This window comes from Acomys russatus, chromosome 15 (assembly GCF_903995435.1).
Source record: "Acomys russatus chromosome 15, mAcoRus1.1, whole genome shotgun sequence".
NCBI lineage: Eukaryota > Metazoa > Chordata > Mammalia > Rodentia > Muridae > Acomys > Acomys russatus.
Window position 1 is genome coordinate 49,351,094 of NC_067151.1, and position 27,352 is coordinate 49,378,445.

The following is a 27,352-nucleotide window of genomic DNA, read 5'->3' on the forward strand; positions in this document are numbered from 1 at the left end:
CAATGTCTTTAAAAAATTGTGTAGTTATTTTGATAGGGATTGCATTGAATCTGTAGATTGCTTTTGGTAGGATGGCCATTTTTACTATGTTAATTCTCCCGATCCATGAGCAAGGAAGATCACGCCATCTTCTCAGGTCATCTTCAATCTCTTTCTTCAGAGTTTTGAAATTTTTTTCATACAAGTCCTTCACTTGCTTAGTTAGGGTAACTCCTAGATATTTTATATTGCTTGTGGCTAATGTGAAGGGTGTGGTTTTCCTAATTTCTTCCTCTGCAAGCTTGTCATTTGTGTATAGGAAGGCTACAGACTTTTTTGAGTTAATTTTGTATCCAGACAATTTGCTGAAGGTGTTTATCAGCTTTAGGAGTTCTCTGGTGGAGTTTTGAGGGTCACTTATGTACACTATCATATCATCTGCAAAGAGGGATAATTTGACTTCCTCCTTTCCCATTTGGATCCCCTTGATCTCCTTTTGTTGTCTTATTGCTCTGGCTAGAACTTCGAGTACTATATTGAAGAGATATGGAGAGAGTGGGCAGCCTTGCCTTGTTCCCGATTTGAGAGGAATTTCCTTGAGTATCTCACCATTTACTTTGATTTTGGCTATTGGCTTGCTGTATATAGCCTTTATTATGTTGAGGAAAGTGCCTTGTATCCCCGATCTCTCTAAAACTTTAAACATGAATGGGTGTTGAATTTTATCAAATGCTTTCTCTGCATCCAAGGAGATAATCATGTGGTTTTTTATTTTCAGTTTGTTTATATGATGGATTACATTGATGGATTTCCGTATATTAAACCATCCCTGCATGCCTGGAATGAAGCCTACTTGGTCATGATGAATGATATCTTTGATGTGCTCCTGTATTCGTTTTGCAAGTATTTTATTTAGTATTTTTGCATCTATGTTCATAAGAGAAATTGGTCTGAAATTCTCTTTCTTTGTTGAGTCTTTGTGAGGTTTAGGTATCAATGAGACTATGGCCTCATAGAATGAATTTGGTAATTTTCCATCCATTTCTATCTTTTGGAGTAGCTTGAAGAGTATCGGTATTAGCTCGCCCTTAAAGGTCTGGTAGAATTCTGCACTGAAACCATCTGGCCCTGGGCTTTTTTTGGTTGGGAGACCATCGATGATTGCTTCTATTTCTGTCGGGGAAATGGGACTATTTAACTTGTTTATCTGTTCTTCACTCAACTTTGGCAAGTGAACTTGATCAAGAAAATCGTCCATTTCCCTTAGATTTTCAAATTTTGTGGCGTATATGCCTTCAAAGTAGGATCTTATGATTCTTTGAATTTCATCAGTGTCTGTTGTTATGTCTCCCTTTTCATTTCTGATTTTGTTCATTTCAATACTGTCTCTCTGCCTTTTAGTTAGTTTGGCTAATGGTCTGTCTATCTTGTTGATTTTCTCAAAGAACCAGCTTTTGGTTTTGTTGATTCTTTGGACTGTTTTCTTAGTTTCTAATTTGTTAATTTCAGCCCTGAGTTTGATAATTTCCAGGCGTCTACTCCTCTTGGGTGTTTCTGCTTCTTTTTTTTCTAGGGCTTCCAGTTGTGTTGTTAAGATGCTTATGTGCGATGTTTCCAATTTCTTTTTAAAGGCACTTAGTGCTATGAATTTTCCTCTTAGCACTGCTTTCAATGTATCCCACAAATTTGGGTATGTTGTTTCTTCATTTTCATTGAATTTCAGAAACTCCTTGATTTCTTTCTTTATTTCTTCCCTGACCCAGGTGTCATTTAGCAGAGAGTTGTTTAGTTTCCACAAACGTGTAGGCTTTTTGTTATTTCTGTTGTTGTTGAATTGCAGCCTAAGAGCATGGTGATCTGATAGGATACAAGGTATTATTTCAATCCTCTTGTATCTGTTGAGGCTTGCTTTGTGACCTACGATGTGATCAATTTTGGAGAAGGTTCCATGGGGTGCAGAGAAGAAGGTGTATTCTTTCTTGTTTGGGTGAAAGGTTCTATAGATATCTGTTAGATCCATTTGACCCATGGCATTGGTTAATGATGTTATTTCTCGGCTTAGTTTCTGTTTCAATGACTTATCCTTCAGTGAGAGTGGGGTGTTGAAGTCTCCCACTATTATTGTGTGGGGATCGATGTGTGGTTTAAGCTTTTTTAGGAGATCTTTTACATATGTGGGTGCCCTTGTATTGGGAGCATAGATGTTCAGAATTGTGATGTCATCTTGGTTGACTTTACCTTTGATGAGTATGAAGTGTCCTTCCTCATCCCTTTTGATTAATTTTGGTTGAAAGTCTATTTTGTTCGATACTAAAATGGCTACACCTGCTTGCTTCTTGTGACCATTTGCTTGGAATATTTTTTTCCAACCTTTTACCCTGAGGTAATGCCTTTCATTATGGGTGAGATGTGTTTCTTGGATGCAGAAGAATGTTGGGTCTTGTTTATGTACCCATTCGGTTAGTCTGTGTCTTTTTATTGGAGAATTGAGGCCATTGATGTTGAGAGATATTAATGACCAGTGACTGTTAAGAGTCTTAATTTTGATGTTGTTTCCAGTCGAGCGTTTGTGTAGTTGTGTTTTTGCCATGGGATAGTTATCTATTTCCTGGGTAGTTTTGGTTGTAGCTTGACCCTTTGGGATGGAGTTTTCCTTCTAGTACCTTCTGTAAAGCTGGGTTTGTGGATAGGTACTGTTTGAATTTGTTTTTGTCATGGAATATTTTGTTTTCTCCATCAATGGTTATTGATAATTTTGCTGGGTAAAGTAGTCTGGCCTGGCATCTGTGTTCTCTTAGGGTTTGCAGGATCTCTGTCCAGGCCCTTCTGGCTTTTATGGTCTCTGCTGAGAAGTCAGGTGTAATTCTGATAGGTTTACCATTAAATGTTATTTGGCCCTTTTCCCTTGCAGCTTTTAATATTTTTTCTTTGTTCTGCATGTTTTGTGTTTTGATTATTATGTGGCGGGCAGTTTTTCTTTTCTGGTCAATTCTATTTGGTGTTCTGTAGGCCTCTTGTATGTTTATAGGCATCTCTTTCTTTAGATTGGGGAAATTTTCTTCTATGATTTTGTTGAGAATAGTTTCTGGGCCCTGGAGTCTGATGTCTTCTCTTTCTTCAATGCCTATTATCCGCAAATTTCTTCTTTTCATGGTGTCCTTAATTTCTTGGATGTTTTGTGTCAGGAGTTTTCCAGATTTGGCATTTTCTTTAATGGTTGATTCAATATCTGTGATTGTATCTTCTAGCCCTGAGATTCGTTCTTCCATCTCTTGGATTCTGTTAGAAAAGCTCACCTCTGTGTTGCTCGCCTTCTTCTCTGAGGTCTCACGTTCTCGTTTTTCTTCTGTCTGTGTGTTTATCATTGAATCCATTTTCATTTTCAGATCTTGAACTGATTTTTTGATTTCTTTCATCTGATTTTTTGTATATTCCTGAGTTTCTTCCATTGCCTCTTTATAGGTCTTCAGAGCTTGAACCGTTTTAGTTATTTCTTTCATCTGGTTGTTTGCATTTTCCTGCAATTTTTCCAGTTCCACTCTATGTGCTTCTTTTATGTCTCTCACCTGTTTGTCTGCGTCTTCCTGCATTTGATTACGAATTTTATTTGTTTCCTCCATTATCATCCTCATTACTAAGGATTTGAGGTCATTTTCTTGTATTTCCGTTGTATTTGAGTTCTCTGGGTGGTTTTCTTTGGGATAGCTGGAAACTGGAGACGCCATGTTGTTTTGGGGTTTTTTGCGTATGCTTTTTCGTTGTCCTTTAGACATCTTGCCGTCTTTGTTTTTGTTGGGTAGCTTCCAGAGTTGAATGGAGGGTGTCTGATGATAGAGTCACTTGTTTTCTTACGATTTCCCTAGGCTGCGAGCTCAAAGCTTCACTGGTGTGGATGTTAGGAGGTTAGCCCTGTTGTTCTGGTCTCTCACAGCCAGTGATCCTCAGTCCCTCTCTGCTGTGGATCCTGCAATTGTTCTGGGTCTCTGAATGAGCGTTGGGTCAGGCCAAGGTATCCACAGCCTTCTGTGTTCCCTGCCAAGTCCAGCCAGGAGCACTGGGACCGAACCACGGGCAGAACTCAGCTAGATTCTCAGGGCCAGAACCGTCTGCCAAGCTCAGCTAGGGATTTTGGGCCCAAAATGCACACAGGGCCCAGCCAGAATTTTTGGGCTGGGACTACGCACCAAGCTCCACTAGGGCCTTTTGGCCCAAAGTGCGTGCTGTGGTCAGTTATTGACTCAGGGCCCGAACTGACCACCAATCTCAGCCAGGAATTCTGGATTCAAACTGTACACTGTGTCCAACCAGAGTCTTAGAGCTGGTGGAACCGAGAGCTCTGTCCAGCCTGTGCCACAGCAGGAGAACTGCGGCTGCTCTGAGTTAGCGCCAGTGGTGGAACAAGTGCTCCACCCGGACTGTGTCCCCGCAGGGGAGCTGCCTCTGAGCTGAGGTGGTGCCTAGGATGGAACCGAGCACGTCACCAAGCCTGCGCCACAGCAGGAGAACTGCGGCTGCTCTGAGTTAGCGCCAGTGGTGGGACAAGTGCTTCGCCCAGACTGTGTCCCCGCAGGGGAGCTGCCGCTGAGCTGAGGTGGTGCCTAGGATGGAACCGAGCACGTCACCAAGCCTGCGCCACAGCAGGAGAACTGCGGCTGCTCTGAGTTAGCGCCAGTGGTGGAACAAGTGCTCCGCCCGGACTGTGTCCCCGCAGGGGAGCTGCCGCTGAGCTGAGGTGGTGCCTAGGATGGAACCGAGCACGTCACCAAGCCTGCGCCACAGCAGGAGAACTGCGGCTGCTCTGAGTTAGCGCCTGTGGTGAACCCAAGTGCTCCGCCCAGACTGTGTCACCGCAGGGGAGCTGCCGCTGAGCTGAGGTGGTGCCTAGGATGGAACCGAGCACGTCACCAAGCCTGCGCCACAGCAGGAGAACTGCGGCTGCTCCGAGTTAGCGCCTGTGGTGAAACCAAGTGCTCCGCCCGGACTGTGTCCCCGCAGGGGAGCTGCCGCTGAGCTGAGGTGGTGCCTAGGATGGAACCGAGCACGTCACCAAGCCTGCGCCACAGCAGGAGAACTGCGGCTGCTCTGAGTTAGTGCCTGTGGTGAAACCAAGTGCTCCGCCCGGACTGTGTCACGGCAGGGGAGCTGCCGCTGAGCTGAGGTGGTGCCTAGTGTGGAGCAGCGTGCTCAACTAAGCCTGCGCCACAGCAGGGGAGCTATGGCCACGCTGAGTTAGTGCCTCAGGCAGAATTGTTTGCTGGGCCGGGCCAATACCCGGGACTCTGGGGCCGAACTGTCCGCCGAGTCCAATCTGGGTCCAAAGGCTCCACGCGACCCAAATCCTGCCCCGAGTCCCCTCTCCCGCAGCAATTCCCACCAGCCACCACACCAATCGCCTCCACCGGAAGGCTATGAGCTGCAAACCTCAGCCGCCGCTGCTGGTGCCGCTGGTGCTGCCGCCTCTACCGCTGCCGCTCCGATCAGAGAAAAACCACGCTCTTCCCGTGTGCAGGGGCACGCAGGTCCTCCGCACCCTGGTCCCTCCGAACCGTGGAGCACTCCCGCTGCCGTGATGTTCGGACCTCGGTGTTCCTGGCTCAGAAATCTGTGCAATTCCCTGAATTGTTCACTGGAGCCTCCAAACGCGGTCCACACTGCTCGCCGCCATCTTGGATCCTCTATAGCAAGATTTTTTGACCTTATAACCTCTTTATATGTTATCCTGTACGTCCTTATCAAAAATCAAGTTATGTATTATCAACAAATAATTGGAATTTGAAGCACACTATTTTTTGAAGCACACTATTTATATCAGCAGAACTGTTGAAATATTTAAGTTTAATACAACAAAATACACAAGAAGATACCTGTATTAAGGAAACTATGAAACTCTAAGGAAAGAAATTATTTGGGGTTGTTTTTGTTTTTAGAGACAGGGTTTCTCTGTGTAGGCCTGACCATCCTGGAACTTGCTCTGTTTCTAGACTGGCCTTGAACTCAAAAATCTGCCTGCCTCTGCCTCCAGAGGGCTTTGATTAAAGGTATGCAGCACCACTGCCTAGTAGGAAAGAAAATTTTCAAAAAGACCTATACAAATAGAAATATAAAAGTATAGCAGTTTCCTCTAAATTGAAATATTCCCTCCACTGGGAAGGGTCTGGGCTCAAGAGACTCCGGAGAAACAAAAGTTCATGTCCTAGAAAGTAAATTCACATGATTCTAGAAACCAGCCTTTATTTATTTATTTTTTGATTATTATATCAATGTTTTTCCTTTTTTATTCTTTTTTAAAATTTTTATTAATTTATTCTTGTTACATCTCAATGGTTATCCCATCCCTTGTATCTTCCCATTCTTCCCTCCCTCCCATTTTCCCCTTATTCCCCTCCCCTATGACTGTTCCTGAGTGGGATTTCCTCCAGCCTTTATAATTGCAGTTAAGTAGCTGCCATGTGAGCAGCCAAGCAGTCAAGCAGAACAGAAATGTTTCTTCCACCTAGCCAGCTGCCTGGTTGCAACTTTCATTTTTTCTGGCATGGACTTTTTTTTTTAATATACAGCTACTTTTTTGAGTCAACAATTCTTCTCTATGTTAGCTCTCACCCAGGTTTCCATTAGTAATCCCAATAAAGACTCATTAGTTCACCAGGTTATATTTTGGTTCAATCATTAAGTTAATGTACGTGTGTTCACTCTCTAGGAGCCAGTGGATATGTATGTGTTGTGTCTCCTCGGGGACTGATGTCATATAACTGATAGCCATGGGTAGAGAGAATGCCACTGGTTTGCCCCAAGCTGACTTATATGTTCAGTAACAACTGTAATCAAAATTCTAGAAATTCATTTTATGAATGTCAATGAACTAACTGAAATTTTTATGAAAAGGTATAAGACCCAGGACAGCCAAAAGAATGTGAAGAAACTAAAAAAGTATGTACTATGCACAAACTCTACCTTTCTTCAAGGCTTACTACACAATTGCGGTAACCAAGGCAGGATTTATGTTGATGAAAACCACAGACAGCTAAATCAACATAATAGACTAAAGATAAGAAATATACTCATGCAAATAGAATGGGGTTATTATTTTTTTATTAATTTATTCTTATTACATCTCAATGGTTATCCCATCCCTTGTATCCTCCCATTCTTCCCTCCCTCCCATTTTCCCCTTATTCCCCTCCCCTATGACTGTGCCTGAGGGGGATTACCTCCCCCTGTATATGCTCATAGGGTATCAAGTCTCTTCTTGGTAACCTGCTGTCCTTCCTCTGAGTGCCACCAGGTCTCCCCCTCCAGGGGACATGGTCAAATGTGAGGCACCAGAGTATGTGAGAAAGTCACATCCCACTCTCCACTCAACTGTGGAGAATGTTCTGACCGTTGGCTAGATCTGGGTAGGGTTTTAAAGTTTACCACCTGTATTGTCCTTGGCTGGTGCCTTAGTTTGAGCGGGACCCCTGGGCCCAGATCTGCCCATCATAATGTTCTACTTGTAGGTCTAGGACCCTCTGGATCCTTCTACTTTGCCATTCTCCCATGCTTCTCTCATCTAGAGTCCCAATAGGATATCCTCCCTTTTGTCCCAGTTTCTTGGTAAGTGAAGGCTTTCGTGGGACATGCCCTGAGGGGTTATTATTTATAATAGTATTCTACTTAATTGTCAAATTGTGAAAAAAATCAAGACATGATTTGATGGTAAATGATTCATCCATATTACTTAGGAGTAAAGAGAAATGAACTCTCAAGACTTCAATGAAATTTGAGGAATTTCAAATAAGTATCACTTAGTGAATGAAGCTAGCCTGTAAGAGTGAATCACAACACAACTCTTTTAAAAAATTTTATTAATTTATTCATATAAACATCTAAATTGTTAGCCCATCCCTTGTATCCTCCCATTTCTCCCTCTCTCCTGCTTTCCCCCTACTCCTTCCCCTATGTCTGTGACTGAGGGGACCTCCTTCCCCTGTATATGTTCATAGAGTTTCAAGTCTCTTCTTGGTAGCCTGCTATCCTTCCTCCAAGTGCCACCAGGCCTCCTCATCAAAAATGGGGCACCAGAGTTCATGTGAAAGTCAGTCCCCACTCTCCACTCAATGGTGGAGAATGTCCTGTCCATAGGCTAGATCTGAGTAGGGGTTCGAAGTTTACTGCCGGTATTGTCCTTGGCTGGTGCCATAGTTTGAGCAGGACCCCTGGGCCCAGATCTGCCCATCATAATGTTCTTCTTGTACGTTCCAGGACCTTCTGGATCCTCCTATTTTCCCATTCTCCCATGCTTCTCTCATATAAAGTCCCAATAGAATGTCCTCACATCTGACCCACTTTCCTGGTAAGTAAAGACTTTCATGGGGCATGCCCCTTGGGCTAGTGTTTAGATATAAGTGAGTCACAAAAAGACTCTTAACTACATGTCATTATGGAAGAGGCAATGCTAAGGAGAGAGGACAATACCTGGGGTTATCTGAACTTAAGCATAGGGGTAGTGGATGAGTGTATGAGAGAAAGAATATAAAGATATTTAAGAATTAAGTCTGAAAGAAGAAACAAAAGATGAGAGTTTCGATGACCTCAACCACCTAGAGAAGCTTTTTTAATTCCAGAAAGATGGCATCCCCAGATCTGGCGATACTGTGAACAGGGCACAGAACACAGAAATGTAATAACCAGAGCTCAAAACAATGTGGATTATATGCTTTAAGCTGAAGATTTTTCATTTAAGGGTGCAGAATGAAAACCCACAGAAATTGTGCCGCTTACCATGTGAGTCTTACACTATGAAGTTTAACAAACAGCACAATATCAATGTTTGTCCATCACCTATAACAGTCGGCCAGTACAACTACAAGACATGTTGTGGGATAGGCTGAGGGGTATGGGGGAATTTTTGATAATTTCCTTAAAATTTTATAAACCAAATATACATGTACATGCATATGGTAAAAAATTCCAATTTTACAGAGAAAGAATAGAATCATTTTTCAAATATGATACTTTACAATGGAAAGTATAATTCTGAGAGCGTAAGTTGAGAATACAGGAAATAAAGCTAAATAACTATTGAAATTTCCCTGCATTCAGGAGTAATTAGACAATAAAATCAGAGTTTTGCTGAGAAATGATAATTCTTATCAACAGAGAAAGGGTAGAAATGTAAGGAGAGTGATAAATAATTAAAGTTAAGCTATTGCAACTTATTTTGTTCAAATTCCTGTGTGTTTTACCAAAGAGAGGAGCGAAATCTGACAAACATTCTGAAATGATAGTGAGTGATGAATGACAGGTAGATAAATGACAGATAAAAAGATTAACAATAAAGAGATGATTGATAGATTATAGAAAGATCAATCAATAAAAATCTACATGATAGATAACAGTATATCTATATTTTAGATGTTCAGATTGATATGTAGATAGCAGATGCATAGATATAAGATAGATAGATAGATAGATATAAGCAGACTGTTGCTTAATAATAATAATAATAATAATTAGCTTGAGAATAGAATACAAATAGAAGTGTAACAAGAATTTTAAAAAGAGGCTGTGCATTAAAGAGGGAGTAAGGGATGAAAGAGAAAGGGGACATGATGTAATTATAATTTAATTAAAATTTTAAAATGTTTATAAAAATGAAGATTAGTCTATTTAGATCAGAAATCAATGCCTGCAATCCTAGTACTCCAGTAACTGGGACAGAAGGATATTCAGTTCAACAACAACCTGCGTTGCAAGATAAGGCCTTGTCAAGGCACCTCTGGCTGAGATAGAAAGATGGTGGGGAGAAAGAGAGGGACAGGGACAGAAAACATAAATATGAAGGAAGGAAAAGAATTAAGTATTTAGTGGAAACAAGAAGTGAAATACATAAATAGCTCTAAGAACATAGCAATACAATAATAATCTTCCAACCTTAAAAGAAAGTTTGAGGCTGTCATCAGATAGCCACACAGCACCACAAGAAGTTAGGACCAACACTCTCCACGTCTTATGTAGACTCCACATCTAGTTATTGATTAAAAGTACTTACATGTGTGTTGAGTTGTTTTCCTCAGAAAGCAAAGAATGTTCTGTTGAGTCTGAGCATGACTTCTCTTTAGAAAATAAAGGATTTACTTTCATGTTATCCTTTTGACTCTTACTTTCTATTACATTAGTGTCTTCTTTAGGAAGAGAAAAATAATTTTCAATATTCCAGTGGCTTGCCTAAAAGTAAAAATCTATTTTATTTTCACCAAACATTTATGTGCATTTACCACATACAAGATTATTAAGTGAACTCTCATGGATAGTCACAAACAAAATGATCAAGACCAGCTATTATCTTACAGTCTTGTAAAGGAGATAAAACATATATAACTTTTGTAAAGGTAGAATATGAACTACATCATAACAAACAGATAAAAATTATCCAACAAAATTATGATCAATCATAAAAGTTATTCATTACTTGAAGCAAAAGAAGACAAAAATAACAAGAAGCTTTTTGTCAAAAATTGGACAATTAATTTTTCTGCTATTTTGCTTGTACCCAAATTTTAAATGAAGGCCTCAGAAACAAATCTAGTTGTTAATTTTTTCCAGAAAAATGTATAAAGTAGTTTTCATGGGCTTTGGCTACAGTGATTTATATAGCAATGGCTGCCATTTACATATTTTGTATCCTTGCACACAACATTGATGTTTTTATAGTATACAATGAAACAGAAATGCACGGTGGAGTATCATATATACAAGGGAAGTAGACAGTCCATGGATATTTAACTAGCATAGAAATGGGTCTATCTTGTCTTAAGATTTACAAAATAAGTTGGTTTTTTTTTTTCAGAGAATCTGCCTTAGTTAGAGTTTCTATTGCTGTGACAAAACACCACAACCAAAAAGCAGGTTGGGGAGGGAAGTGTTTATTTGGCTTATACTTTCGTATCATTGTTCATCACTGTTCATTATCGACAGAAACTCAAACAGGGCAAGAACCTGGAGGCAGGAGCTGATGTAGCAGCGATGGAGGGGAACTGCCCACTGGCTTTCACTTCATGGTTTTCTCACCATGCTTTCTTTCACAAACTTGATTGCCTTTGTGTTTGGGACATAGATGGTACGAATTGAAATGTCATCTTGGTGGATTTTTCCTTTGATGGAAATGTAGTATCCTTCCCCATATCTTTTCATCACTTTTGGTTTCATGCCTATTTTTTAGATATTAGAAGGGCTACATCATCTTGTTTTTTAGGTCCATTCTCCTAGCATATGGTTTTCCAACCTTTTAATTTGAGGCAATGTGTATCCTTGATATGGACTTGTATTATTATTGCTACTATTGCTTCCATTTCCACTTTTTTTTGAAGTTTTATTCATTTCCATCAACTGATTCATTGTATTTTCTTGACTTTTTTTAAAGGAGTGTATTTCTTTAAATTTGCTTTTGTTTTTGTTTCCTTGGATTCCTTTAAAGATTTATTAATTTCCTCCTTAAGGATGTCTACTATCACCATACAGTTGTTTTAAGGACTTTTTCTTGGGCTTCAACTATTTTATCTGGGCCTGCTGTGTTAAAATAGCTGAGCTACAGAAGAGGCATACTGTCCTCACTGTTACTGTCTTCTTACACTGGCATTTGGGTTTGAGATGATTACATGTGTAGGTACTAATTTTTGCCTCTGGCTTTGTTGGGTGTGTGGTTTATTCCTTATTTTCTGCTCCTTGCTGGGCTTTTGGACAGTGTGACGGCTGTGTTTTGCTTGTTTTGCTGGCATGCTTGGGTGGTGTCTTCACAGAGAGCATCTGCTGGTGCTGGAGGCTGGGATTCAGTGAAGAGTAGAAACAGGGAGGTTAGGAGGGGATGGTCTGCGGGATCCACAAGAGGTATAGGCAAGAGAGAAGAGAAGCTGCAGCTTATGTTCTATTGCCTTGTTAGGGGCTACACTGAAGGATTGGGTCAAGGGAAAAAGCCTACCTGCTTTTCTGTCAGGTGTGGACTGTGGTTAAGCAGGTGAATCCTGTTGACACTAGAGGGTGTGATACAGTGACTAGTAGGTGGAGGAAGGCTAGGGGAGTTGGTCTGTGAGATCCAGAAGAAATTTGGAAGGCAAGAGGAAAGAGAGGCTGCAGCTGGTGAACTGTTGCAGTGCTAGGGTTAAGTTAAGACTCAGGATTTTTCTACAAAAAAATAATCCTATCATAAATATGTTGAGCCATCAAGAGCCATGATCTTTTCAAGTCTCCTGTGCTTTCAGAGAGATTGTTGCAGTTAGCGGTTTTAAGGGAAAGTAGTACAGAGTTATAGCTTCAGAAGTACCCATCAGTTCACTCATAAGTAGTAAACTTCAGAGAGCAGGGAAATAAGCACAGATTCATACTAAATGTCAAATAAATTCTAGAATGACAAAGAAAGATGGTGCATACCTGACCAAAGATCAAGGCAGGAGCATTGGAAAGTCCAGTCACACAGACCCTGCAGTCTGCAGAGGAAGAAATGATCAGCAAATGACCACCTGACTCACACATCTCCAAGGAAGTTATCCGGTCCTCATGAGGACGGAGTGATCTGAGCAAAGTTGGAGTCTGAGTGATTCTGTTCTCAGTGGAATTAGTACAATACTCCTGAAAGAAAAGAAATATCCAAACATTAAAAAATCCAAATATTAAATGAATTATAATGACACCACTATTTTTAAAGCCTTATGTGGACATGAGGAGAAAGGTGCACTTAGAAATGATGAACTATGATCAGCAATCAAGAGAGAGCTCATGATGATAAAGGTTAGAAAAAAGATATAAATGTTGAAAAAAGTCACTGAAATAGCCAACTTCAGAAAAGAAAGAAGGAGAGAAACAGATACTACATAAAATATAAGTCATTTTCTAATAGAGAGGAATTTGGCAACATAGAAAGGCCTAACGTTTCATTATCTTGTGATTTTTTTTATTGCAGTAGGCCATTGGTTGTTTTTATTTTTATTTTGACATTATCAAAAAAGATGAGGTGGCTTATACAAAAACAATAAGCAACCCAACTACATAAATTACTAATATAAAGGGGGGCAAGGGAGACAAGACTGTAAAATTAAAAAGTGGTAGAGAGGAGCGTTAAACCAACTGACTCAGGCTGGTATAACAGTAGATGAAGGACCAGCACACCAGATGCCATTTAGAATTTGTTTCATTTAAGGTGTATCTGACTGCTTATGTCCAAATAGTGCTACAGTAAAGGGCTGACATGACCGCATTCCTACACTGGGCAACTCACTAACAGTGAACATGGAGAAAAACCCGTTTTTGTTTTGTTTTTATGTGTGTGTGTATGTGTGTGTGTGTGTGTGTGTGTGTGTGTGTGTGTGTGTGTGTGTCAATTACTTTTAAAAAGTCTCTGCTCAAAACACGTAAATGATTTCTTTACAATACTCAAGACAGAGCCCTTCCTCCTTTATCTAGGACACAGACAAGATGGGACACATCGCCAGATACTTTTTATAAGATTTTGTGCTTAAAATAATAATGATGGTACTTTAAGACTATTTTCCACTTACCTCTATGTTCCAGATTTTTAGCCATCCATCAGGATCTCCAGTGGTAAGGTACTGATTCTGTTTATCGGTAGACATAATAATGGGCCCAACTCCAGCATGAGCTAAAAATTCAGCCAGGAGTTCTTTCTTAAATGTATTCCAGAATCTTACATAACCAGATGCTCCACATGACACCAGGTTAGCGCCTCCTATTACATAGGGAAAACCTAATTAGGAGAATGTACACAGAAATCCCAAAGTGGCTTTTTTCAGGGGTTCACCCCATGAGGAACATATAAGAATAGGTCAGTAGCACTGCAATCCATCCTGAGCACTATTCTGATTCTCTTAATTATGAAACAACCATTCTGTGATTCTTGTTGTAACATTAAGAAGAATTTGTGTGAATTATTAATGAGATTAAGTTATATAAACTGTTCCACTAAGTTTGGTTTCCTTCTCATTCATTACATTCATGTTGTTTGCATTTAACGGGTATAATTAATTGCTATTTGGAATAAATGGATAACATACTAATTTAACATTATGACAGTATTCTGAAACTATAAAATGTATTTCCCTAATAAGCCATTAGACATGTACACAACATGCCTCTCAACATGAGGCAACAGCCCTCATACATAGATTTAGATGAGCATATGCCCTTATGACAATACGGAAATTGATTTTTTTTTTCAACTGAACAGGAAACTGCTGGTTGTATTTATGTCTTCATTTAAAATTTTTTATTCAGAAATTTATTGCAAGTCCTTATGGAATCCTTTTGGTTGTTGTTAATAGATCTGGAACTAACCCTTTAACTTTCCATTTACATAACATGCTTTCACAACTCATGTTACATAAGGTATTTCTCTGTGGCAAATTTATTATTAGATAATTCCGTAGATGACTTTCTCTTTGTTTCTCAATTGTGCTGGAGAGTATCAGTAGATTTAAGGTGAAAGTGATGACATGTCTGCTTTAATGGAAGCCGCCTAGAAATCTAACCTTAGAAAATATTAGTTATGAGGAAATGAGGAATAATTTAGGATAATGTTTCATAATGTGAAGATAACTATGTTTTGACGAATAGATAGCTTTATAATCTGTTTCCAAGTTATCTTAAATATTCCATAAGGTTTTTAGAACAAATGGAGGTATAACATTATTGATGGTGAAATTTTGATATAGGTATCGTGCAGGTTTTCCATTTGCAAATTCAATGTGGAAAAAGATTATACAAAATCTGGCTCAAATGTGTTCATTTTTTCCAAATATATAATGTTCATATCTGGATCCCCAATATTACACACACACACACACACACACACACACACACACACACACACTCACACTCACACACACACACATAACTCAAAATACAATTTAGATGAAAATTCAGTGAGTCCTCTCTAAAGTTAGATTTTGTGGAGCAAAATGTAAGCTGCATCCAAATCATTCTACAAAGGTGGGCACACTTATTTTTGTCTATAAACTAGCAGCTCCTTAAAAAAAGTCATAGGTTAACAACAATGCTAGGATCTCTGTTTACAAAAATTTCACATGAGACACTGACCTACTGTAGGAAGTATACATCAAATGGCAGTGATACTTAGAACATTCACCCCCAAAAAATTGAATATGTGAACCAGGCGGCCTTTGTGGTGGGATAAGCAAGCAGTTCAAACCTCACCATTGAGTCTAATCACCAACTTCTTCAGTGCAGTTCCTCCTCAGTACAGTCACAAATAGTATTGCTCTGGTGCATGTGGACCTGTACATTGATTCATGTATTTGTAGCCAGTATCTAACTTTGTCCCCTTACTTTCTCAAACGCCTACAGATTATGATTGAAACACTTATATAAATTGTTTGTCATATGAAATAAGTGTTGGAATTGCTCTTACTCTCATCTCAACATAGACAGCAAGTAAATTGTTTGGCAGATCCATTTACCACCCTCCCCCGTCTGAACTTCCTGTCAAGTGTCCCTGGCCTTCCATGAGCCAGGGCAGGCTTAATAGCAAAGTCAAATACTATGAGACCTAGATAATAAAATAGCTTGAACTCCCTTTTTTGCCCCTTTTATCAAATAAAGAAAGCCAAAATAAAAACACATATTTTACCTGTGGCTGCATTGTTTTTTCTTGCTTCAAGGAAACACAGTCTCATAACAGCATTATTACCCTCTGTGTCAATCTCAAAATTCTGTGCAGCCAGGGTGGACTGGTCTATCATGCATTCTGTTGAGCCACTTTTCTTTGCATTAAGCTTTTGGGCTTCTGGATATGTGATGAAAAAAAAAGTCAGAGCTACTGGTGAAGAGAGCTGCCTTCTGTTCAAATCAGCATCCTTGAGCAACTCCCTGCCCCCATCCCAGCATTGGGTGAGATGACTCCATCAAGTCTCACAACATATAATGAGTCAGTACCCATCAAGCCTCCTGCTATTCTCTTGTACAACCCCAACCAGAAGGATTGTTTGATATCATCTAGCTTTGCATATTCCAGGCACACTTCTTGTGTTCTCTTTTGTTATGAATTAATTATAACTGCATATCTGTTGATATCACAGCGATCCCAGTATATTCGAGATAAATGTGTCTATAATGGTATAAAATTCTAGTTAGTGCTATCTTTCAAGTATTTAATGAACACGAAATCAAGTGAATAAATATATGCACACTTAAATAATCTTCTTTAATGGTTCTACTTTTTAGTGGGTTACTCTGGAAAAGACATTCTCAATGGTAGTTTAATTAGATACTTATTATCTTCAGGCCACATTGTCAAAACTGAAAATATTTTGTCAAAATCTATTGATAGTTAGCAGATGGCTTTGTAAAATCTCTATAGAGATACCTACAAATTTTCAAAGATAAAAATGTGGTCATGCTCAGTGATAAGTCAGGTGGTAAAATGCTTGCCACACAGGCAGGAGCACCTAGGAGCATCTTCAAAACCCACATAACAATAAAGGAAATTGTAACATGAACTTGTACCCCAAAGCTGACAAGGAGGTGAAGATGGATGGACCCTTGGGGTTCACTGGTCTTCACCCTAGCCTACTTCACAAATTCCAGGCCAGTGAGAGACTCCACCAAGCAAAACAAAACATCAAACCAAGATGGAGAGAACCTTAGGAATGACACCTAATGTTACCTTCTAGCCTCTTCATGCATGGGCATACATGTGTGCCTGAATACACACACACACACACACACACACACACACACACGAATAGAAAGTGAGCTGGGAATACATGTGGATTTTAATACTCAAAGCCTGTTTACAGTGACATACTGTGACATATGAGGGGGGCAAAGTTGGGAGGGGGAGAGGGAGAGAGAGGGAAAAGGAATAGGAGGAGGAGGAGGGACAAGGAGAGGAAATATAATAATGTCCTTTATGTCTTTTAGAAGTTTGGTATTGTTATTTAAATGAGAACGTCATCTATGCACTCAGATGGTATCATACTTAGTTCCCACTTAGTCACGCTGTTTGGGTATAGTGTGGCTTTCAGGGATTAAGTATGTCACTGTAAACAGGCTTTGAGTGTTAAGAGCCACGTGTATTCCCAGTTCACTTTCTGTTCATGTTTGTAGTTTAAGACGTGAGCCCTCAGATTTGTGTTGCTGTAATCACAACTCCACTGTGCCATTGTGTATTTTGGTCCTCTGGGAACATAACTGTAAATAATCTTCTATAATGTGTCTTTGTCCTGGTGTTTTACTGCAGTAATAGAAAAATAATTAAAACATGTGTAGTTAACTTTTTAATGTCTTATTTCTTGCATATTATTTAATGATAGCCACAGTTAGGATGCTCTAAATATAGATAGTGCTTTCTTGAAGGCGAGCATGGAGAAAGAGGCAGAATTATACCATGTCCTTGGAATGTTGAGATGAATCTTAATGGTTAGTTCTTCGTACATACAGAAGCTCAAAGGTTTATGTATGCAGCCAAATAATCCCTCAGCACCTTAAATTGTTAAATTGGTTTTCTTACTCCCAATAAATCACTCTTCATCTTTACACACACACACACACACATACACACACATACACACACACACTGCATCTGATAGCCAGTATTTTCATAAAGTTAATTTATTTTCTGTGAGCTTACCCAATTCACACAATAAGAGATAGCTCAACCATAGGAAATGACAAAACCTTTATCTAAAGAAATTAATCTAAAGAAAAACCTTTAGTTTCTAAAGAAGTTAAAATAAAACAAGAAAGACAATTGTGGAGATACTTTAAGTATAAAATATTCATGTGCTCTACTAACTGCTATAAAATATAATATACTCATGTCTAATGCCCCTCTCAGGTTTCTAAAGTAAGGAATAATTTATGATATCCAGGTGGCATAATATTTAATACAAGCTCCAGACTGAGGCTGAACAGCCAATCAAGTGAATATAGTTCCCATTTTCCTACCAAAGGATGCCCAAGATCACTAAAAGGCAATTCTGAAAGTTTTATTGGCTAAATCTAAACTAGATAAAAATGAGAGTCCTGCTCCCTGCTGTCAGTAACACAGAAATACTGACATAGCATAAAGAGAAAAATTTAAGTTCCATGAATGATTTGCAAAGCTAAGTCAATCTCAATGTTCTTCTTAATCACTGTGGTAAGATTACCCTGTTGCTATACCTTGGAGTTTACAGTCCATAAGTTAGATGTACACAGAATCAGATGCATGCATAAGCACCCAAGCTTAGTATGCTCTAGATCAACACAAGATATCAGTTTCAAATCTGCACTCACCTAATTTGGACGTTAGCTGCCTCTGGTGATCAGGGTGAAGAACATGGTAAGCGTTTTCTGTGCTGTTATTCCACAGAACAATTTCTCCATCATAGCTCCCTGAAAGAGGCAGGGCAAAGAGCATAAATTGTGAGCTAATTATATAGAAAACATGCAAATGGATACAAAAGGAAGCCATTATCAATGTGCATTACACAAAACCTTGTAAGTAGTCAGTGTTCTCTACTTTTAGAGACATAAATAGTAATGATACCTTGGTACTTTATTGACTGAAGAACTTCAATATTTATAATATAACCCACACAGTTGGTGGAGAAGTGCCAGTTAGCTCTATTATTTTACTGTAATAAATCATTCAGAATAAAGGCTCTAAAATTAAACAAGTTGAGTCTGAGTCCAGGTTCTGCCATTTATTAGCTCTGTATCCTTACACATGATATTTAACTCACCTTGATGCCAAAATTTTTTCATCTATAAAATTGGATTTATAATTATACTTACCATATAGTGTTATTTTAATAATGAAAATATTGAGAGTGGTGCTAAGTACTAGCCAGGCATTTATGAAGTGTAAATTAGTCTTAGAGTTCTGTTTCTATACTATCTGTGTGTGAGCGGGAGCTCATTGCATTTCTTTCATCTAAATTCTTTGTGAAATGCTTTCTCCAGTCCTACAATTCTCTCTATAGAGAGCCATTTGTTCCTGTTACTGTTTTGGTTTGGTTTGGTTTTCATAGAGAATAGAAAAAAGCTAAAAAAAGAAAAAAATAGCTAAACCTGTGCTGTGGATGAGGCACATAGCAGTGTCCAGATGACATACCCAGTGTCCATTGAGGACCGTCCACTGCTGAACAGAGGGACAATGGCAATTGAGCAACACAGAGGGACAGGTGAGTGAGGGTAAGGCATATATATGATGACTTGCTCAGATTTAGGGAGAGGAAGTAAAAGCATATTAAGTTTGGACTGTTCTGGATGAAGCAATCTACTTAGCTCAGAAACCGTTAGGTAAGGGGACGAATCTCACCTCACCATGTTGGATCCACTACTGCCCACTCTGATTCCAAAACGCATTATGAGCAAAATGCTTGGCTAAACATTTTTCCTGTATAACTTAGAACCCAAGAATGAATTTATAGTTACATTGTGTCAAAGAGTTAATTTGTTCAAGGACATATATACGAAGGAATGTCATTTAAGATATAGGAGAGACTTAAGATGTTCCAATTAAGAAATATTTGTGTGCCACCAAGGAATTTTTTTTTTCTTTCCTTTTTTTGGTTTTTCCAACACAAGGTTTCTCTGTGTAGCCTGTCCTGGACTCACATTGTAGACCAGGCTGGCCTTGAACTCACAAACATCTACGTGCCCCTGTCTCCCTGAGGGTGGGATTAAAGGCATGCACCACCACCCCCTGAATCAAGGTACAATTCTTACCCAAAAGTTCTAATACTGCTCTCGAAAAATGAACAATACAATCAAAAGTTAGTGTTTGTTAATGAGTTTGCTATGTCATAGTAAAACATTACACTGGCTATATATATTTTAAAACAAAAATATACCAATTCTCAGCTAAAAGCAGTAAGAGCTAAAGATTAAATAAATCAAAATATTATACAATAGCTAGGTAGCAGAGCCAGGATGAAAGTGCAGATACAACCATAGAAGCTGGTGGTCCCAACTACCATAAAAACAAGAAATTAAAGGAGCTATAAGACTGTTTCAAGGGGGGAATTACTCATTTCTCAGTTGAGAAAAGTTTTTTCTCAAAACATACCCAAACCCAACCAAACCATCTCTAACCCATTGTCCAGTGAAGGCTCAATTTACCTGTGGCAAGAGTTTGCGGGGGTGAAAATGCAGCACACAAGATGTCATCTTGGTGATGGATGCCTCCTTTCCACTCTTCAGACTGGATGGAAAACTGATTGAAGTTCTGGGGTCTAAACACAGTAACTGACCTGTAAAAATGATATAGAATTTACCTGGGAATCTAAAATTGGTACCGATATTGAGTAGCCATTATCCGCTTGAATGGTGCAATTTGAGAAGTCTAAAAGACTATACCACCAAGATGTTATCACACTTGTCATCCATAATAAAATAAGCTTCCCACTCAAGTTTCTTTAAAATTCTCACAACGAATCTCTGGAAGATTATAAATGCTTAATGTGGGAGGGTTCATTATCTTTGAATAACTATTAAAACCAAGAATACATTCATTTATCAAAGTAATTTTTTCAATACCCTAAAACAAAATTTTCTCACATGAAAATATTAAGAATTTTATGGCAATAATAATAATAATAATAATAATAATAATAATAATAATAATAATAATAATAATAAAAACTAGGGTGTGTCTATGAACAAATGTTGCCTGGTACTGTCAATGAAATCAATATGATTCATTCATTAAAGCTTCTTTTTAGGGTGTTTGACATGTAATCCACCCCTATAATATTTTCCAGGATTCGAATAACCATGAGGTCTATTCTCTTGCAGTCCAATGTCTCTGAGATCTGTCATTTGATGAAAGTGTTTGAAAAAAATGCCACCTCTGGAAAGTATGGCACCTGGAAAATACAGAAATAACAATTTTAGAGAAGTCAACCTCGAGGTACTGCTGAAAAATTTGAGTGTAGACCAGGACGGAAATAGACTGTTGTCTAGGAGGGAATGACGGAATATAGACAGTAGTGTATCAGAGAACCAGCACTGCTCTTTTTTCAACTCTAGTGTCAAACCAGTACGAAGTCTCCACTTCATTTCATCGCTACCTTCACTTCAATGACCATTTGCTACGATGGCTTGAGTTTTCACTGCCGTTCTTCCTTGCTTCCCTGACATTGTGTTTCTTCTCCCACTTGATTGTCCTACAAATGTTAATCATTTATGAACAAGAGCTTTCTTCTCCTTGAAGCTCTTGCTTCCAGTTTGCAAAACGCATCACATTGGTAAATTATCCTGTATTGTTTGTATTCTCTGAGAAGCTGGCAATGGAAGCAGGATCCACTCACTCATTTCCAGACCAAAGCATGTTTGTCTTAACATATCCTCTCAGGCCCTTTGTCTCAGGATGGGCTGCTCCCCCACCAATGTTGTGACACTGGGTGGATGACAGCAAACTAGCCCAAGAGTGAAAACTGGCAGACAATAAATCATTTCCAGCAGATGTTATTACCTTTTGTACCATGATATAGAAATCTATACAGTTAGGAAAAGAAGCTGGAAGTTCAGGCATGAGAAGCTTATCCATGGAAAAAACATTCAATTAAGGACACCAGCTGACTGCCTCAAACGCCCCAGTCCATTTCTGCTACATGTTTTAAGCACTATATTTGACAATGTTTGCTACCTGTCTACCTATTACTCGATGTTTATTTTAAATTAAAAAAAATTACTATCATGGATCACTCTCCAGGAAGCACAAAAAACAGTTCTTGTTTCTCTGCCTGTCCTCTCTATTAACTCCCAAGTCTCTATTTTTCTTAATCCTACTTTCTCTCACCTCTTTGAGTTGAGCATTCTTTATTGTCATTGTTCCCCCTTTATTCATTTAAACATAGATTCCATGGATAATCCTGCATTCAAATATCACTTCCATACAAATGGCTTTCTACTGATCTTCATCCACAACTTTTACCAGGATGGGATGCTTTTCATTTGCCAGTTAGTACTTCTATACAATCCTTCGATTGTTAACCATACCTTTTCACATGAAAGATAAAAATTTGCCAGCTTCTTTCCATACTTTCCATACAAATTTCAAAATTTGGTTCAGAGGCCAGCAGCATAATCTCCCATGTGTCATTTTGTCCTCTGGTCACAAATACTTAACGGTTTTACATCATGTATTTGTGACATATGCATTTTTTCACTTCCACACTAAACAGCCACCCAGAGCTTCCTACTACAGAGCTTTCTACCCTACTGGTCAACAACTGTAAGAGGCTCCAATCTCACTGGTGCTCAGGCTAATCTCCCCAGATGAATGCTTCACCCAGATACTAGATTCATCTTTACTTTCTGGAGCTTTTAATAGTCGTTTATTCTTTAAGCAAATATTGCTTCTCCACAGAATTCCTTAAACATTTACAACAAGGAGCCCCAAATAAATAAAACCCTAAGTTAAATGTGTAAGTGCTAAAGCAGTACTGACTAATTGCCATAAGTCATGGGTACCTTTGAGGGCTGATATTTACTGTAGACCATGGCAAATATGTAAAACATGGGAAACTAAAACACAATAGGGAGAAAAGAAGGGACAATGAAAGACTATTTTGATGTCTTGCTTAAAAACAATTCACACATTCATGGTATATACTCACTCATAGATGGATATTAGCCATATAATACAGGATAACTACGCTACAACACAGAAACTGATCTGCCAACCAAGGACCATGTATAATGTGGACCTAGACCCTCTGCTCAGATGTTGTAGCACAGTCTCCTTGTGGCTCCCACAACATGGGGAGTAGGGATTACTTCTGACATGGACTCTGACTTTGATGACTTCTCCCTGGCAGGGAAGACTTGCCAGGCCACAGACGAAGAGGTTACCGGTAGTACAATGAGACTTGAGAGGCTGAGGTCAAATGTTAGGGGAGGAGGACTCCACTTTCTGTGGACTAGCAGAGGGAGAGAGAGGGGATGGTGGAGGGAGGGGGATCAGGAGGGGATGAGGGATGGGGGATACAAAATTTTAAAAAAGCAATTGAAATGTGTAAGCCTGTTCTCGCAATCCAATAATACATAGATTTACTCTCTTTCCGCTTCTCCATATTCTTCTACCCTTGCCTTCTAGCTTCCATACTGAGAATATGTGAATGATTTCTCAATGAAATTTTGACACACAAAAAACCATAAAGTACGTATTCTTTGTACAACACTGAAGAAATAATATTTTATTAAAAGGAGATTATATAATACAATAAAATATATTTGAGATTTTATCTTTAGTTCTTTCTATTTTATTTTAATATATTTTATTAATTTATTCATATTACATCTCAATTGTTATCCCATTCCTTCTATTCACCCATTCCTCCCTCCCTTCCACTTTCCCCCTACTCCCCACCCCTATGACTGTGACTGACAGGGATCTCCTCCTCCTGTATATGTTCATAGGGTATCAAGTCTCTTCATGGTAGCCTGCTATCCTTCCTCTGAGTGCCACCAGGCCTCCCCATCCAGCAGATGTGGTCAAATATGGGGTATGAGAGTTTGTGTGAAAGTAAGTCCCTACTCTCCACTCAGCTGTGGAGAATGTCTTGTGCATATGTTCGCCTGAACTGTACAGATTACAAGGGTTCAAATTTACTGTTTTACATAGATGCTTAAAAATGTCAGGAGTATCTAATGCTAAGTTACTGAACACACATTGTCTTGCCCAAACCACATTCTTACTGTTCTCTAAGCAGCATAGACATTTCTAGATGTTTGGCTTTCCTTTGTTGTGTGTTCTATTCTTCTAGGGGAGCCCCAGTGTTAATGCATCTTCTCAGGCCACTCGTATTCCATGATGTTTCTATAAGAACTAGTATGTGAAGAAATAATTCCCTTGGGACCTCTTGAATTACTCAGTTTCACCAGTTAGACTAAGATTATATCTCAAAATTCCTCAGTTAGAGTACAATCACAAAGAAACAGGGATCTTCGTTTCTTGACCTTCTGTAACTATCCCACATTAAAACTCCCCCTGGGGTCTCTGATCCCTTCTTGTGCTTACATTCATCACTGGGTGGCATTGTGTTCTATACATTTTTGTCTCTCTTTTGTGTTTCTATCTCTTCTTCAGTAAAAAGAAAAAGAGAAACATTTATGAAAGTAGAAACTTCTTCACTTATCTCATTCATAACAGGGCCCATGTGCAAATATTTACCAAATACAGTTTAAGAATCATTCCTCTATTTTAAAAATAATAATTTAATATGAGTACCACTAGTTAAGGCTTAGAAAGATGTTATGAAATAGAATATTCAAAGTCTAAAATTGTTTACTATCATGATACCAAGTGTATATATTTCTAAGTTGATCCACCAGTATGTTAAAGGGAGGATGAGTATGGAGTAGGAGTGAGAAACATATAATTTTATATCAATTATGTAAGCTAAGTTTTAATGTCAAATGTCTTTTGTCAAGATCCCCATATTAAATGGAAATAAATATATTCAGTTCATACCAGCCAAGGCAGGAAATGCTTTTTACAATATGCTGCAAAAAGTATCCCTTTTGACATTTGACCTTCTGTGTCAAAACACTGAAAACCTAATCATCTGGCTCCTTTCCCTTAAAAATCTAACCTGAAACTTTGATTTTGAAATGACAGTGATCCTTAAAATACCCTAAAGATCTACACTACACTTTTCCATTTCAAAGACTACTCTTTTTTGGTTTGAACTTTGCCAAGAAGAAAATTAAGTTTCAGAATGAGACAGTTTTCAGGCCATTTTAGTAGTCAGATAGACTTGTCCTTTGGCACTAAAGGAGCTTACCAGCTCTATTCCACCCTTCATAGCTAAGATCCTGACAGTATTGCCCTGAGTCATTACTCCACATTGTAAAGATGCTGATTATGAAGAGGACACGATTGATGATCTGTTCCTTGAGGGCTTGGTTGCTCATGTATTGTTGGTCCAGTTATTTTAAGTCTCATTAATACTTCTCTTTTGATCCATGAATTTTAGATTAATAATGAGTAACTCAGAAGGAAACAGTCCATTCCTAATCATTTTTTTTTTTGCTTTGTTATCTTTCTTTCTTATTCCTAAAAGTCTATGAGGTCAAACTTTGAACATTGAAATAATCACAAAATAAGCATTAAGAAGAATCTGTGACTTTCAGATTTCCTTGTCTTCTCCTTAGTTCCAAAATGACAAATTTAAAATGAGTCACAACTTTAGACTTATTCATTTTGACTCTTATTCCAATAATAGGAATTAATTGAGTCTCATAGGAGTATAGTTACTTAGAAAGGCAAATTATTAAGACCTTAATATCTTTTCTAGGTAAGCTTTATGCCAGAGCAATACTGAATCCTTAAGGTCATTTAGAAATCACCTTTTAAAAACCAAATTAAACTGGAAATTAACTTATCTAATTTCTAACATCATATATAGAAAATGCATAAGGAATTAAAAGCTTAGGCTTTAGGAGAAAAAAGAGGAAACAATGTGATATAAATAACTATTCATTAAGCACATATTTTATTAGAGTTATACAATGGATGAGCTACCAATAATATTTTTAGAATTAGTTTAAATTGTATGGAAGATGTTCTTTTTATATTTGTATATGTGAACATTTTAAGTGATAAAATCCTCATTAAAAAGGTTTAAATGTTGTGTAAGATGGTAGTTATACTAATTCATTTTTATCATTTCACAAGGTGTACAGATATTTAAAAATTTGCCTGTATACAATAAATATCAGTATAAAGTGTTTTCTTTTATTAGTTATCCTTAGATATAGCAACAGAAAAAACCCCACAGATTTCTTCTCTAGACAAATAGAAGAGGAGAAACTGTCTATTTTTAAGGAACTGTAAATACAGAGGACCATAAGTTTAGGGCACTTTGAAATCTTAAACTATTGTGAATATTCATTATTATAGCTATACATATTATATGTCTAGATTGAACAAACACAACTAACTGGCCACTGATTCATTTAATGATACTATTTAAATATGACCAAACACAAGAAGATAATTTTGGACTGACTTTATATCAATTCAGTTTTTTCTAAGTATATTTTACTTAAAATAACAATAAATACACTTCTATCAATTTTGTATTAGGATTCTGCATTATGATATAAGGATATGAGTTATGGAATTCCTGAAGAATATGAGCTCTGAGTACCTTTGCTTGGGACAGTGTTTACAATAGTATTTACCACTCCCTGACTTGTATATTTTATATGGTAAATTTCTAAATTAGATGTGATTTACTGGCAGTAGGAATCACAGTTCTTTGCAATCAACATGCTCTATTTTCTAAGCCAGTGACTGCCATTTAGACATAGCTTTTGAAATATTATTTGAAGGAAAGGGGAAATATATTTAACTAAATCTTCAGAGTGCTGTTAAATTGATAACAGTTGTGTGTTCCTTCATATGTGTGAAATTATTTCATTAGCTTTGCTTAAAATAAACAACCATCTTTGTTATTTTTTATTGTACATGTGCATGTGTGGGGGGTGTTCCTCAGCATAATTTTATTGATTCATTTGTCAATAGTCCAATCAAGAGTGAAAGAAAGACTGTAGACTATGAGATGGGTTCAGCTGCCTACTAGAACTGTAAACTTGCCTATCTTGCTAACTTCTTTAAGCCTCTGTTTTCTCCTCCACACAGAATAAGATGAAATTTTGTCCCTTGTTCTAAAGATAGATTAGATTTGAGTAGCTATATGTAGTGCTGCTTGGAAGAAATGGTTTGGGTAACTCAACTCTTCACTGCCCAGTTTCCTTGTCTACCATTAATTCATTCAATAAATATGTTTAGTATATATGTATGAATATTTTAGAAATACTTTTTACATATATTAGGAATATCATGTATATTAATTACACATATCCTTTATAAAACCACATATATCTTTTGTTTGTTTTTTATTTTTATTTTATTAATTTATTCTTATTACATCTCAATGGTTATCCCATCCCTTGTATCCTCTCATTCCTCCCTCCCTCCCATTTTCCCCTTACTCCTCTCCCCTATGACTGTGATTGAGGGGGATTACCTCCCCCTGTATATGCTCATAGGGTATCAAGTCTCTTCTTGTTACCAAGAAAACCACATATATCTTAAGAATTTCTGTATAACTTAGGTACATATATACATATATATGTATATATATGAATACATATAATTAAGGAATGCTATAAGCATAATCTTGAAATAAATATTCTTAGGTTCAACAAAGCATAGAAGAATAACGTACACAAAAGTGACACAACATGTTTCTTTTTTTCTAGTATGAAAAAGAATGTCCTGGCAGGAAGATGTCTGAACAAATCTTGAAATAAAAATAAATACTAACTACATTTTAAAAACAAGACAGATATTTCTAGATATGTTGAA

At 38.0% G+C, this 27,352-nt stretch overlaps 1 protein-coding gene across 1 annotated transcript in view; it reads right to left on the minus strand.

The window, feature by feature from the left end:
- The window catches only part of Wdr49 (WD repeat domain 49), a 170,123-nt gene that overhangs the window by 32,301 nt on the left and 110,470 nt on the right, over positions 1–27,352 (minus strand). The window contains exons 10-16 of the mRNA XM_051157307.1: positions 20,092–20,222; positions 18,262–18,360; positions 17,694–17,702; positions 15,614–15,766; positions 13,509–13,696; positions 12,385–12,582; positions 10,010–10,185 (exon numbers count right to left, since the gene is read on the minus strand). Of these exons, the coding sequence (XP_051013264.1) occupies positions 10,010–10,185; positions 12,385–12,582; positions 13,509–13,696; positions 15,614–15,766; positions 17,694–17,702; positions 18,262–18,360; positions 20,092–20,222 (954 nt within the window). The remainder of the gene's footprint in view (positions 1–10,009; positions 10,186–12,384; positions 12,583–13,508; positions 13,697–15,613; positions 15,767–17,693; positions 17,703–18,261; positions 18,361–20,091; positions 20,223–27,352) is intronic.